The sequence below is a fragment of the Saccopteryx bilineata genome, chromosome 2 (genome assembly GCF_036850765.1).
Source record: "Saccopteryx bilineata isolate mSacBil1 chromosome 2, mSacBil1_pri_phased_curated, whole genome shotgun sequence".
NCBI classification, from domain to species: Eukaryota; Metazoa; Chordata; class Mammalia; order Chiroptera; family Emballonuridae; genus Saccopteryx; species Saccopteryx bilineata.
The window spans coordinates 21,495,916-21,511,378 of record NC_089491.1 but is presented as its reverse complement, the minus strand read 5'-3'; the positions used below and the strand labels follow the sequence as shown (position 1 = coordinate 21,511,378).

General features: G+C 41.2%; 1 protein-coding gene across 2 annotated transcripts in view; it reads left to right on the top strand.

Moving 5' to 3' along the window:
* SLC31A1 (solute carrier family 31 member 1) overlaps positions 1 to 15,309 on the top strand; it is a 37,688-nt gene extending 22,379 nt beyond the window's left edge. For both annotated transcript variants that reach the window (XM_066256485.1, XM_066256486.1), the window contains exons 2-5: positions 7,459 to 7,622; positions 8,670 to 8,742; positions 9,697 to 9,865; positions 12,041 to 15,309. In XM_066256485.1, coding sequence (XP_066112582.1) covers positions 7,491 to 7,622; positions 8,670 to 8,742; positions 9,697 to 9,865; positions 12,041 to 12,242 — 576 coding nt within the window. In that variant the 5' untranslated portion in view covers positions 7,459 to 7,490 and the 3' untranslated portion in view covers positions 12,243 to 15,309. The remainder of the gene's footprint in view (positions 1 to 7,458; positions 7,623 to 8,669; positions 8,743 to 9,696; positions 9,866 to 12,040) is intronic.
* The last annotated feature ends 154 nt before the right edge of the window (positions 15,310 to 15,463 follow it).

The following is a 15,463-nucleotide window of genomic DNA, read 5'->3' as shown; positions in this document are numbered from 1 at the left end:
GATGAATGAGTATTTCAGCTACACAGACTCTGCTGAGTATGCAGACTATGCATAGTTTGGTTTCTTTCCATTATAAAAGCTCATTTTGGTAAAGAAAGAGAAAATATTGAAATCTGCAAATAATCCCTAAGTCCTTTGCAGTTCTATCAGTATGAAGAAAAGCAGTGAGAATTTGTTGTAGATGATCACTTAGAATTATTTTAATTATCAATAAAGGTAAAAAGTTAGAAGGGCAAACAGTAGCCTTTGTTTATTGAAGAATTTTTAAGATTTTTTTTTTCAGAGTCAGAGAGAGGGATAGACAGGGACAGACAGACAGGAACAGAGAGATGAGAAGCATCAATCATTAGTTTTTCGTTGCACGTTGTAACACCTTAGTTGTTCATTGATTGCTTTCTCATATGTGCCTTGACCATGGGCCTCCAGCAGACCGAGTAACCCGTTGCTAGAGCCAGAGACCTTGGGCTCAAGCTGGTGAGCTTTTGCTCAAACCAGATGAGCCCGCTCTCAAGCTGGCGACCTCGGGGTCTCGAACCTGGTCCTTTCCCATCCCAGTCCGATGCTCTATCCACTGCGCCACTGCCTGGTCAGGCTATTGAAGAATTTTTAAAAGGATAAAATCTAAGCATTTGTTGTTGTTCTGGCAGTTATTCTCCTTCATTCCTGCATTCAGACTGTATTTATAAACCTGTATTTATAAACAGTATACCTAAAACAAAGATAACATATGTCTACTGTAATTGAAAATAAAAAATAATTAAAAAATAAATACAGTTAAAAAAATAAACTCTATGGATATAACCATGTAACCCTTTGGATATTTTAGCTTCCTTTCCTTGGCCTGTGTCCTTAATTTTACCAATTTCAATTACAGTAGACATACGTTATATTTGTTTTAGGTATATAAACTGTATTTGTAGTTTGTGCCCTAACAACTTCCATCACCTTCCAGACTTAATTTGTGGAAAATTGTGTGTATGTGTGCAATTTTACGGTATTTTACATTTTTTTTCTTATTGACCTGGTTTCTCTCTACTTCTACTGCATCACTTCACTTACTGTTTTTAGTGCATTGATATGACAGAACTTTCAGAATCCTAAGTTTTTGCCAATTCTGGCTTAGAGCTGTTTCAACTTTGATTACTAATACCCTTTGGGAATGAAATTGGTAAAATTAAGGACACAGGCCAAGGAAAGGAAGCTAAAATATCCAAAGGGTTACATGGTTATATCCGTAGAGTTTTTTTTTTTTTAACTGTATTTATTTTTTAAATTATTTTTCATTTTCAATTACAGTAGACATATGTTATATTTGTTTCAGGTATACACCCCTGTGGCTAGACATTATGTAACTCACTAAGTCCATGATGGCAAACCTTTTTATAAAAACCACCCACTCGGCCTGACCTGTGGTGGCACAGTGGATAAAGCGTCGACCTGGAAATGCTGAGGTCGCCGGTTCGAAACCCTGGGCTTGCCTGGTCAAGGCACATATGGGAGTTGATGCTTCCAGCTCCTCCCCTCTTCTCTCTCTCTCTCTCTCTCTCTTCTCTAAAATGAATAAATAAAAAATTTAAAAAAAATTTAAAAAAAACCCGCCCACTTTTGCAGTGCTGGTCAACCTATCCCTCCAGCCCACTAGTGGGCGTTCCAGCTTTCATGGTGGGCAGTAGCGGAGCCGGAGCCGCAACTGGTCCACCATGAAAGCTGGAACGCCCACTAGTGGGCGGGAGGGACCAGGTTGACCAGCACTGCAAAAGTGGGCGGTTTTTATAAAAAGCTTCTCCATCATGGCACTAAGTGATCATCCTGATAAGTCTCACACCTGACACCATACATAGTTATTAGAATATAATTGACTATATTCCCTAGGCTGAACTTTACATTCCCATTACTATTCTTATTTTTATTTTGTTTTTTTAATTCAGTAAGAGGAAGGGAGGCAGAGAGGCAGACTCCCACATGCCCCCCCAACCGGGATCCACTGGGCAAGCCTACTAGGGGGTGATGCTCTGCCCATCTGGGGTGTTGTTCCATTGCTTAGCAACAGAGCTCTTCTCAGTGCCTAAGGTGGAAGCCGTGGAGCCATCCTCAGCGCCCAGGACCAACTCACTTCGATTGAGCCATGGCTGCAGGAGGGCAAGAGAGAGAGAGAGAGAAGCAAGGGGTGGGGAGAAGCAGATGGGCACTTCTCTTGTGTGCCCTGACCGGGAATTCAACCCAGGACGTCCACACACCAGGCTGACACTCTACCACTGAGTCAACCAGCCAGGGCCCCCATGATTATTCTGTAACAACCAATTTGTACTTCTTAATCCCATTCACCTTTTTCACCCATCCCCCCATCTGCTTTCCATTAAAACATTCTCTGTATCTACGAGTCTGTTTCTGTTCTGCTTATTCATTTATTTTGTCTTTTAGATTCCATTGTTGATAGGTATTTATTGTTCATATTTTTACTCCTTTTTTTCCTACTTCTTAGAAGACCTTTTAACATTTCCATAGAGCTTATACCAGTCAATTTGGAATAGGAATGTGAGGCCAGGGCCTAAGGAGCAGCAGCACAGCCTTCAAGGGGAAGGATCTTTCTCCTATATATATTCATCAAATTGTACTTCCTGTTCCCATTTCTCAGAATATCTATTGGTCCCATACAGGGTATTAAAAGACAGGATTAGTTTATTTAAACTGGTTGCTTGATCATGTGAACATAGTACATAAGCATGAATCCTTGTTTATGGTAGTTTACTATCTTTGACCTTGAACTTGCCACATCTGTCCTTGCCAAAAGCTTACTTATGTCACCAGTCATAATGACTGCAGAAAGCAAAAGCCCAACTAGATAGATTTCTCCTTGTTTAATGTTTTCGAAGATCTAATAAGGAACATGATCCTAATCGTTTTAAAAATAAAAACTTTCTTTTTTATCTTCCTTATCATGGAAGTCAGGAAAGACTGTAGGCAGTCTCCAAAAGAATTGTCTGAAGTTCTAGATTACATTTGCCTGAGCCAGAGAAGAGGGATCATGTGGCAGAGTATGACCATGTCTGTGTAATCTTTCTGTGGGGGCTAATCTCCATAGTCTCTATGGATTACTGTTTTTTATCCATCATTATGCAATACCAGGAAAATAAAAAGTTTAAACTAAACCTATTAGAAGTAAGGTCAGCACAAAGACTCAGAATAGCCATCAGAAGTTAGCCTTCTCGCTTATTTCCTAATTCTGCCCATTAATTTATGTTTATTTTGCTAGAAATGCTAGATTTTACAAAGAATTTGGCCCTCTAGCTAAGCTTTCAATTTGTCTGTATTGGGGGGGTTGGAGGTGGGTAGGAATAGAGGAAACTTCTTTTTTGGTGATCCTCAGAAGTAAACTGAGAAAGAATTACCGTATTTTTCTCTCCGTAAGACGCACTTTTTCCCCAAAAAAGTGGAGGGGGAAACGCCCATGCATTTTATGGAGCAAATGTTCATTTTTTTTAGTTGCTGTGGGGTTCCCAGACTACTAGAAGAGTATTTGAACATTAAAGTCTCTTCTCACTTGTTAATAACAGTGCTAATGGTTGTTAATACTGCTGTTTACATTGTTGAAATATTATTGTGGTATATTTTATTAAATATTTTAACACACCATTTGGTTCAGAATATTTTTTTTCTCATTTTCCTCCTTAAAAACCTAGGTGCATCTTATGGTCAGGTGTGTCCTTTTTTTTTTTTTTTTTTTTTTTTTTTTTTTTAACAGACACAGAGAGTCAGAGAGAAAGATAGATAGGGACAGACGGACAGGAATGGAGAGAGATGAGAAGCATCAATCATCAGTTTTTCTTTGCAACACCTTAATTGTTCATTGATTGCTTTCTCATATGTGCCTTGACCGTGGGCCTTCAGCAGACCGAGTAACCCCTTGCTCAAGCCAGCGACCTTGGGTCCAAGCTGGTGAGCTTTGCTCAAACTGGCCACCTCGGGGTCTCGAACCTGGGTCCTCAGCATCCCAGTCTGATGCTCTATCCACTGCGCCACCGCCTGGTCAGGCGGTCAGGTGTGTCTTATGGAGTGAAAAATACAATAGATTCTTGAATACAAGGAAGTTTTCAAAATTATTTGTATAAATACTGTGCCATACTTACTAAACTGGGGAAAGCAGAAAGAAATGCAAAGCTGTATGACATTCAATGTCAAATGTGCCATTTCATTTCCCATATATAATAGTATTAAGGACAATAGAAACAGGTTGGCATATAGCCAACTTTAAGTACCCAGCTAAAGATAAGATAAATGTCCCCTTTAGATTCTGTTAGAGAAAACTAGTTTGCCCAAATGGGCAAAAATGGAAATGGAAATACAGTATTCCTAATCTTTCCACCTATAGAAATTTGGTAACTAAAATATTGTAGGTAGGTTTTATCATAGATTGCAAGTTAAGAATCCTAAAGTTTTTTTCAGTTCTATTCTTGAACTATGTATTCCAATATTTTTGTTACTATTCTTCTAGAAAATAATTTTTAAATTTGATGAAGTGGAAGAATAAGGATAAGTGAACTATGGAGGTTTTAAAGAAGAACAGGAGTATTCACCAGGAATTAATATATGCACATAGATTGCCCTAAAACCAGCAATCCAGTGAATCAGTAAATAAACTTTGCTAAGGTTCCACTCATCATTACTAACTTTACACAAGTTCCATTCATTGTAATTGCTTTACAAATCAAAACATTTGATTTCATAAAACTGTAGTACAGTTGCTTTGTGGACCTTGAACCCAGTTCTTCAAGATAGTAGGGTGGAAATAAATTAGAGGAAACAGTTCTTAAGGGGCAAGTAGTTGAAGTTGGTTGTGGAGTTTAGAGAAACTTGAATAAACCAAAGACAAAACAGCACAGCTCATGAATAAACCATTTTCTTCAGATTAATTTTTTTTGTCAGATTACAAATTTAGACAAGAAACAGTATCACTGTATTGCTGTTCTTTGGTTTATCCTTACTTTAGTACCCATTTTAATTCTGGAAAAGCTAAGCTTGGATCTCCTTAGATCCAAGCTATCGAAGGAAACAGACTAGCACTAACCAACTGCCAGTTTAACTCCTATAAGCCGAATTTCTCTTCTAAAGAGAATGGGTTAGGTATGTTTGATCGCTTTAGGAGATGAGTTATCCCCATATATATGGCACTTCGGCCTGGGCTCAGTGAGAATCTGAAGGCCAGCTCGGAGAACAGCCTGAGGGAGGTGGAGATATGCTATGCCCTGCAGATGGAGCAGCTCGATGGGATCCTGCTTCACCTGGAATCAGAGCTGGCCCAGACCTGGGCAGAGGGGCAGTGCCAGGCCCTGGCATCTGAGGCCCTGCTGAACATCAAGGTCCAGCTGGAGGCCAAGATTGCTGCCTCTGTCTACTGAAAGAAGGGGAGGGCTTGGATCCTGGTGATGTCCTGGACAGCAGCAACTCCATGCTATCCATCCAAAAGACCATCACCCACAGGACTATGGACGGCAAAGTGGTGTCTGAGGTCAACAACACCAAAGTTCTGAGGTTTTAAGGCAGCAGAAATGGAGACCCCTTGGGGGGCAAAGGCCAATAAAAAGTTCAGAGATTTAAAATATATATATATAAGTATATACACACACACACACATTGATCGATTTACGACCTATGCAACTTACGACCATTCGACTTTACGACCACAATCACTAGCCATGACTGCTCCGCGTCTGACAGCACAGGCGTTGCCCAGCTGGGTGTACAACAGTGCAGACCAGCTTCCAGCAGCACTACCATCTCTGCGTGCACCATTTCAACTGTTATCCCAGACTCGGTACAGCAATTTGTGTCTTATGTCTTTGATATTTTTCATCAAACCCCTCCCAAGATGTCTACCAAGAGGAAATTATCTTTGCAAATATTAAACCAGTTGTACTGGTAATGCAGTGTTTTACTTAAACCTGACGAATGTAAAAATAATAAACAAAATGGTGTAGAGATGATACAAATGTCATAAAACGAACAAAGAAAATTATGATATATAATAATGAAAGAAAATTATGATAAAATATGACTTAAAGATTTTTATAACATCCTTTCACAGTACTGTACATATAGCCTCCTCAACTTACGACCAAATTGTGTTATGACTTGTCTATTGGAACCAATCGTGGTCGTAAGTCGAGCACTAGCTGTGTGTGTGTGTGTGTGTGTGTGTGTGTGTGCCTTTCTTTACTTCTTAGTAATACTTCTTCATATTACCCTGTTTATTTCCTTCATAGTACTAATCACGCCATGAAATTGTTCTGTTTACTTGTTTCTCTATCAGGTACCTTCTTTGTCTTATTCACCGTTAAATTACTAGCACCTAGCTCAGAGTTTGGCACTTACTAGAAGCTTTGTAAATATTTATTGATTGAGTGGATGGATAATGAGGCACATTCAGGCTCATGAATGGGACTGCCTACTTGGAATTTCTCATGCACTCTTTCCCCCGCCAGCTGGAGTTGAGGGACACAAAAAGGGAATCCATCAACACCACCTTCCTCTCTGCCATCCTCAGTTTCTAGCTTCCCACCCCCCAGCCCCTCCCCCGCTGCAGGAGTTTTTGCTCCTTAGTTTATGTCCCAGAATGACCTTTGCAATAAAGGAGCAATGTGGTAGTAAAAATAGAAGGCTGAATATGCCATCGTCTAGTCTTAATTTAATATAGAATAACCAATTTATACCTTGTTTTCAGTGTTCGTAACTCTAATGCCTGACTGGGATTGAAATTGTATATAAATTCTGAGCACACTGCTTGCCTAGGGCAGCACTAGACCTTTTCTTCAAATTTAATTAGCTGAAGGCTGGTTGTTCTACATGTGAAAATGTATTCTTAATATCCTGATTGAACACAGGCCATCCAATTAGGTGAATTATCTGAAGTGCTTGCCTCATCTACTGACATTTTGATTAGAAAGCTCAAGAGCAGTTAAATTTCATTAATGGCATCAATTTGTCCATCATTACAAAAATTGTGTTTCCTTCACCCCCAAAAAACTACTTTTCCTTATTTCATATATTTTTTAATTTTTTATTTATTGATTCTTTAGAGAGGGAGAGAGAGTGCACGACAGGAACATCTATCTGTTCCTGTACGTGCCCTGACCGGGGATTGAACCGGCAACCTCTGCACTTCCGGACAGTGTGAACCAACTGAGCTATATGGATAGGGCTACCTCATATTTAATTCTGAGCATACATTGAAAATAAGGGTTAGGTTTCTGAAACTCGTGGTACAAATCCCTTCTGCCACAATCTCCAAGGAAGTTCCCTATCAGCACAGTTACTCCTCTTTCCATCTCTAGATTATAAAAAATAATTCTGAGTAAAGATGCCTAGGGGAACATTCATTCACTGGATGAAATCCCACATAGAACTGAGTATCAAGAATCAAGATTTTTATATCCTTCAGTTATATATAATCTTTTTTCTTAGACTCTTCTGCTGACTCAAGTTTTCCTGGAAAAATGAACCATTCCCACCATATGGGGATGAATTCTGTGGACCACAGCAGTGCCACCGTGCCACCTTCTCACCACCACCCAGCCACTTCAGCCTCCCACTCCCATGGCGGGGGAGATGGCAACATGATGATGATGGTGAGTGCCATGGGAGAGGCATCCTGGGCCTGTTCACACACACGGGTAATAGGAATAACTGAATTATAAGATCGGTAGGAGGTTTTGTTTTTAATTTATATAATAATTTTTAGAGAGAGAGGAAGGAAGAGAGACACAGAGAGAAAGAGAAACATCGATTTTGTTGATCCACTCATTCATGTTGTCATTGGATGATTTCTTTTTTTTCTGAAGTGAGAAGCAGGGAGGCAGAGAGACAGACTCCTACATGTGCCCGACCGGGATCCACCTGGCATGCCCACCAGGAGGTGATGCTGTGCCCATCTGGGGCATTTTTCCGTTGCAACCGGAGCCATTCTAGCACCTGAGGCAGAGGCCATGGAGTCATCCTCAGCACCCAGGCCAACTTTGCTCCACTGGAGCCTTGGCAACAGGAGGGGAAGAGAGAGATAAAGAGAAAGGAGAGGGGGAAGGGTGGAGAAGTGCTTCTCCTGTGTGCCCTGGCCAGGAATTGAACCCGGGATTTCCACTCGCCGGGCTGACATTCTACCACTGAGCCAACTGGCCAGGGCTGGATGATTCTTGTATATGCCCTCACCAGGGATGGAACTCATAACCTCAACATGTCAGGATGATGCTCTGTTCAACTGAGCTACCTGGCCAGGGGTTAGAAGGCTATTTTTAAAGGTCAATTTACTGACGAGAAAAAGCTAAGGTAGACACAGATAAGTCAAATGATTTGTCCAGGATCATGTGGCAGGCTGTTACAGAGCCACACCAGAAACAGTATTTCCAGTGCCCTTCTGTTTCCTCCTTTCTTTGAAAATTGACCCTTTTCTGAATTAAGTTCTGGTCTTTTATGCTTTATGTCGAAAAGAAAGACAAAAGTTGATGGTGAGGACAAAAGAGAGTACCTGCAGTAGTAATGCTAACCTGACAGAGAAAACCTCCCACGGCATTATCTCTCATTTCTACCTGCTACTTTTAAGTGTTCTAAACTTCTTTACTTGGAATTCTCATTTAGAATCTCCAGTCTTCTCTAATTAACTTGTTTTGCTTTTCTGACAGAGCATGACCTTCTATTTTGGCTTTAACGATGTGAAACTATTGTTTTCTGGCCTGGTGATCAATACAGCTGGAGGTGAGTAAGCCATCAGGTGGTGTGTGAAGGTGGCGAAAATCTGGAAACCCAGCATCTCATTCTGTTGTAATTACTGAATCATTATGGTTATGATCCATGACTGGCTTGCTTCCTAGGTAAGGATACACAATGCTTATTTTAGAGTTTCTAAAAAAATAATTTAGATACAACATAGGAGTCTTTGGTAGTCTGTTTCCTTTCATCCTTTTCCAGAGTATTTCCTTGTTTGATGTTAGTGGTCATGAATATAAGACTATAGTCAAGTTAAAATGACATAAGCATTTTATATACACATACCACAAAATAACTCTAGGTTAAAAGCTATTGACCTAGTACATTGCTACCATTTTAAAATAAATTAAGCTTTAAATAGTGAAATGATTAGTCCTAAATCAGATAGAATAACTATGTCAGAGCCAGGGCAGGGACCCAGACCTTCTAGTCCTGCCTAGCCCAGTGTTCTTTCTAGTGCACAAAACTGTGCTCTGCATCATTTCTGATGGCTTGGTATGGCCCATCTTAGTGTCACTCCTTAGATTTTGGGTAACTAATCACCCATTTCTTTGTGTTTATAATGTTGAGTTGGTGTACCATAAGTTCAAATTGTACAAGCTGAATAGTCAGTTGGCCTGCTTTAGGTTAGGTTATATCTTTGGATCCACAAAATCAATTTGGGAAGAAGAGTAGTTAATTCCAGTAGAATGTTAAATCAGAAGTTTGAATACATTCCTAGCATTACCAGTGCTTCCAAGTTTGAAAGACTAAGAATTGAAATGACTGTTCAAGAAATAGAATCAGCACGTATAAATAAGTTGTTTTCTTCTCCTTTTGCATAACATATTCAGAAATTGAGAGTAGTACCTTTTCTACGTTGTCTTTCTAGCTTGGATAGCATGCCAGCTGATTACTTTGCAATGTTTTACAGTACCACCATCTTTTTCCTTCCCTACTTAGAAATGGCCGGAGCTTTTGTGGGAGTGTTTTTACTAGCAGTGTTCTATGAAGGACTCAAGATAGCCCGAGAGAGCCTGCTGCGCAAGTCTCAAGTCAGCATTCGCTACAATTCCATGCCTGTCCCAGGACCAAATGGAACCATTCTTATGGAGACACACAAAACTGTTGGGTAAGAAGATTGAACAGATCCAGATAGAACTTCTGGAGAGCTGGGTTAGCTAAGCAGCAAAGCAACCATTTTATTTATAACATCCCTCTTCATGAGTTAGTGATTCTGTATGACCTTGATCAAAATTGTCTTTGGAGGCTTATAGTTGTGGATCATGAGCAGACCAGAGGAGGAACGATAGGAACCCTTCGGCAAACATGAACAGTTGTTCTGAGTTTTAAGTATTGGTACTTTAGAAGAAAGTAAGGAATCCATATTGTAAAATATTTGCCAAAATAATTCAGGGTGTAGAAGAATGACAGGATCCAGTTGATTCCTTTCTCTACAAAGCTGTACCTGCCCAGCTCTAGTCTGATTTTTTTCTAATTTTTATTTATTGATTTTAGCAAGAGAGGAAGGGGGAAAGGAGAAGAAAGAGACAGACAGGAACATCTGTTCCTGTATGTGCCCTAACCCGGGATTGAACCTGCAATCTCTGCACTTCAGGACGATGCTCTAACCCAGGGGTCCCCAAACTATGGCCAGAGGGAGGCATGCGGCCCTCTGAGGCCATTAATCCGGCCCCCGCCGCACTTCCGGAAGGAGCACCTCTTTCATTGGTGGTGAGTGAGAGGAGCACAGGATGCATCAAACACAGGACGCCACAAAGCACGGTGTCGCTCACATACAGTACTACTTCTGGTAATGTGGGACGCACGCGTCACGGCTCCGGAAGCGTGTCATATCACTTGTTACGGCTAGCAGTGACAAATATGGAAACGGACATTGACCATCTCATTAGCCAAAAGCAGGCCCATAGTTCCCATTGAAATACTGGTCAATTTGTTGATTTAAATTTACTTGTTGTTGTTTTTTTTGTTTGTTTTTTTTTTCATTTTTCCAAAACTGGAAACGGGGAGGCAGTCAGATAGACTCCCGCATGCACCCGACTGGGATCCACCCGGCATGCCCACCAGGGGGTGATGCTTTGCCCCTCTGGGGCGTCGCTCTGTTGCGTCCAGAGCCATTCTAGCGCCTGAGGCAGAGGCCACAGAGCCATCCCCAGCGCCCGGGCCATCTTTGCTTCAATGGAGCCTCGCTGCGGGAGGGGAAAAGAGAGACAGAGAAGGAGGAGAGGGGGAAGGGTGGAGAAGCAAATGGGTGCCTCTCCTGTGTGCCCTGGCCGGGAATCGAACCCGGGACTCCTGCACGCTGGGCCGACACTCTACCGCTGAGCCAACCGGCCAGGGCCTGTTCTTTATTTTAAATATTGTATTTGTTCCCATTTTGTTTTTTTACTTTAAAATAAGATATGTGCAGTGTGCATAGGGATTTGTTCATAGTTTTTTTTATAGTCCGGCCCTCCAACGGTCTGAGGGACAGTGAACTGGCCCCCTGTGTAAAAAGTTTGGGGACCCCTACTCTAACCAAATGAGCTATCTGGTCAGAGCCAACTCTAATCTCTTTTTGCTTACAATATAAGACTACAAAAATGTCTGTATTTCATCTAAGAAATTTTTTGGATAATTATTGGTTTTTCCCACAGATAGACAAATGCTTTTTGAGCTTCAGTCTTAATAAAAATGTAGGTCTGAAAACTAAATTGGAGTTCAAGCAGTCCTATAGACTAATATCCTACTCTTAAGTAAGCACAGTATTATTTATTCCCATTATACTGATGAGCTCACTGAGGCCCAAACAGGTTGTGACCCACCTAAGGTGACAGAACTAGTCAGTGACAGAAGAAATAAGTAACCAGCTCTCCTGATCCCTAATTAAGTACTTTCTATTACATTGCAATTCTATTTCCATTTTCTTAGAATGTGAACTTTGCAAAAAGGTAGAAGGCCTAAAAATGTTCAGGCAAATAAGCATGGGAGGGTTTAGGCTTAAGGATCCAAGGTGGAGGTAAGTCAGGGAATTAGGCCTTCCTTCCTCTCCCCGACTTCAAAAGAGGGTTCCTCCTGCTGACATATAACCATAACGAGGCATTGCTTATAAACCTGAACACCCTGTCATGTTTCATTTCCAGGGACCAATAAACAGCATACACACAAGTACCCATGAGCCCCCGGGGTGGCTGTGAGGGAGTCCAGTTTAAGCTTTCATGACAACTGTCCCCCTTTCTTCTGCTCCGCAGAGCTGCCTGAACACTCCCAGGGGTCTTTGATTGTTGTTTCCCTGTTTACTCTGCAGGCAGCAGATGCTGAGCTTTCCTCACCTCCTGCAAACAGTGCTGCATATCATCCAGGTGGTCATCAGCTACTTCCTCATGCTCATCTTCATGACCTACAATGGGTACCTCTGCATTGCTGTAGCAGCGGGGGCTGGCACAGGATACTTTCTCTTCAGCTGGAAGAAGGCAGTGGTAGTGGACATCACAGAGCATTGCCATTAACGTCAAACTCCATGGTGTGGCCTTATCGATTGCAGTGGGAAGCAGTTCCAGACTGGAAGACATGATTCCTACTCCAATCTTCCCTTCTTGCTCCTTATCTCCTTACACACGCACCTGCTCAGCAGAGGTTTAACTTAGAGTCCCAGATCTATAGTGATAACCCCCTGGCTGTTCTTTTTCCTGTGCTGAGATTCCCATTTCTCCTGAGGTTGAAGCCACCCATGAGATGTCTTCTCCTCCACCATTATCTTAGATCCAAGTTACATGTTCTTGTCTAATCCAGGTAGGTTCCTGTTCAATGACTTGATCACCTGCTTTATTCTTAGTCTTCTGTTTTTATTTTTAACAGACAATCTGTGAATTTAGTGGGTTTTTCCTGGATCCGTGGTGGAAAAGGATTAACTTCAGCTAGGATTTATAGCAGCTGAGGGAAATTCTTGCCCAACTAAAGCCAGAATCCAAACTAAGTCCCAGTCTTTGGACTCAATGAGGGGAAATACATTGTGCCTTTCACCAGGTGTGATGTGGACAGACGGTGGTTTGAGACTAAATACAGGTCTGGAGCTTGTAGAAGTACGCATTCTTGGGTGACTTACTCATCTATTGTGTTGCCACTTAACATTTTTGATTAGAATGAACTTGTCAAAAAAAAGGTGACAATCAATTTGAGAAAATAGAAATAGATATTTTAAAATAAAACCATTGACATTTTACTTTGACTTGGTACCTTGGTTTGTCACAACTGAATGAAGCAAGTTTGAATCATTATCTCCCATTACTGTTTATGTGTGTCTGCCTGTAAACCAGCGGCTTTCAAACTTTAGCATGCATTAGAATCATCGCAAGGGCTTGTTAAAAACAACGATTGCTGGGCCTGGACCCAGAACAATTGGCATTTCTAACAAGTTTTAACAAGTTGTGATGCTTCTTCTGATAGTCAGGGGACCATAGTTTGAGAATCTCTGCTTTAAACCCGATAGGGTGAGCATGGGAATTTGAATTACTGACTGGCAGGTGATATGTCTGGGCTTCACTTGTGTAATAAATGCTGCTGGTCAATACTTAATCATTCCACAAACATTTATTCAGCTCCAACTGTGTGTATGTGTGCCCAAACACACAGGCACAAAGGGCTGTAGCCAAAGTAACTTTTATCAGCATGTATGAACTCACTAGTCCTTATTTTTAAAGAGCTGTAGTTTCTTGGAAATAGCTTGAAGATTGAGATAGACCTTTGATCTGCAATGTAAATTAGCCAGTCATAGGCCAGAAGGACAAAAGTCTAGCCCTGTCTTTGGAGAGGCTTAGGGTGTGGTCTGCTTATGGCCAGATATTCCTTAGCCCCCGACATCTATGCCCACACCAGGACAATCCTCATTCTCTAAGTGACCTGACCATCTTTGTTACTCTCGGGGGCTTAATTAGATCACAAGAGGCCAAAACCTCTTTTCTCAATGAAGAATCACATTGGGTTTTTATCTATTCAGTTGTTAGTCTATGCTGCAGCTTTGTTCCCAGTCCAAACTACCTCTATAAAGTGAGTCTTCTATGCTGGTCTATTAAATCCTGCCCTCCTTGGTGCTAGACTCCAGTTGTGCCTCAGGGCAGAAGAGACAAAACACAGCTATCCTGTTGGCCTCTGTGGCGGTTATGAAGTTTGTACTTTCTCTGTGGGTACAGTTAAATATTGGAGCAAGGAATGTGTACTTCCACGGCTTTGAACCAAGAGAGGGTTATGAACCTACTGGATTGAGGTTAAAACCTAAGAACCAACATTTAGAGTTTTATGCTTTTCTCTCATTCCAACCCCTTGCAATGCTGATATTTAGCATGAGCAGAGTGAATGACAGGTACTGACATAGTCCCACGTTAAGGTGTAAATAGCCTGTTCTTGTCTCAGAAGCCAAGGAATAATACACCTTGAGAAATAAAGTAAGAACGATAGTAATGACCCTGGTGCTCTCTAGAAAACAGCATGAACTGCTATAAAATACCCTTTAGGAACAGGAGCTTATCATTAAGATAAAAAAAAATCAAGGCCAGTTAAGACAAAGTGTGAATTTGAAACTCCCAGAGAGAAACATCATTTGGGACTGGTTTTTAGGTAGTCAAGATAGAATCTCCTGAAAACCTGAATTCCAGCAATTCTTAGACTAGGTTGCCAAAGCAAGAAGCTAGTGAAGGAGGGAAAATAATCAAGCGTATTCTTTCTTGAGCACTTGGATTGTGATACATATATACAGTGATCCTGTTGACTTTCATTTCTGTATCCCTGGTTCGTTTGGAATTAGTGCCTGACTTCTTTGTTCCTTTTGGACCCAAATTTCTCTTTTCCTCCTTCCCTGTTCAAATCAGCTAGAAACCTGTATCCCATTCTTTGGCCCCTATTTTGCTATCAATTTCCCTGTCTTTCATAGCTAAAAGATCATGTCTTTTATTCCATATATCTAGTTCATTAAGTTTCCCTAGCCCTCCTGATGCAGTGGACATTACTAGGCAGTGACAATAGATACCAACCAGAAGTGTATTACTTGGTAGACCTTTAAGCACATTTCAAGGAGCACTGTCCCACTGGAATTTCTATAAGGTTGGGTAAAGGGCTACATAGTATCGACTGCAATTATAGAATCTTAGTTGGTCTCTCCAGTCTATGCTGGAGGAACACTGTCCCTCAGTGGTGACAAACAGGGAATCCTCTGTGTCCACCAGGGAATTAGAGATTCAAGTTTCTTCACTACTATGGTAGGATTGTCTGGAATTCCCTTTTAGGCTGTGGGGCACTGGTCCTGAGTTCTAGCCACAAAGGGTTAGGAGCTGGAAGGGGAGGGGCAGGGGGCACACTTTCATGTCACTAACTTTTGATCCTGCCCTCTCCAGCTGCTGCTTTTAGAAAATACATCTAAAGATACAAAGTCTGCATTTGATACAATGCCTTAATCACTGGTTCTACAATTAATGTTGACTGTTTAGACTGTAAGCTCCTGGAGAGCAGTATTGCTGTAGTAGGAACGTTTTAACAGTGTCATGTACAAAAGAACAAAATAAATATTTTGATTTTGTGATTCTACGCATGTGTTTACCCAGAGTGAGACCAGAATAAGTGGTCTCATCCTTGTGCACCGAGTCTTGACCATTATCATAGTATTTAAGATGTCAGTCTTGAGGTGGCATGATCCCTTTGTTTTCATAGCATTCTCCTCCTACTCAACTTAAAATGACAG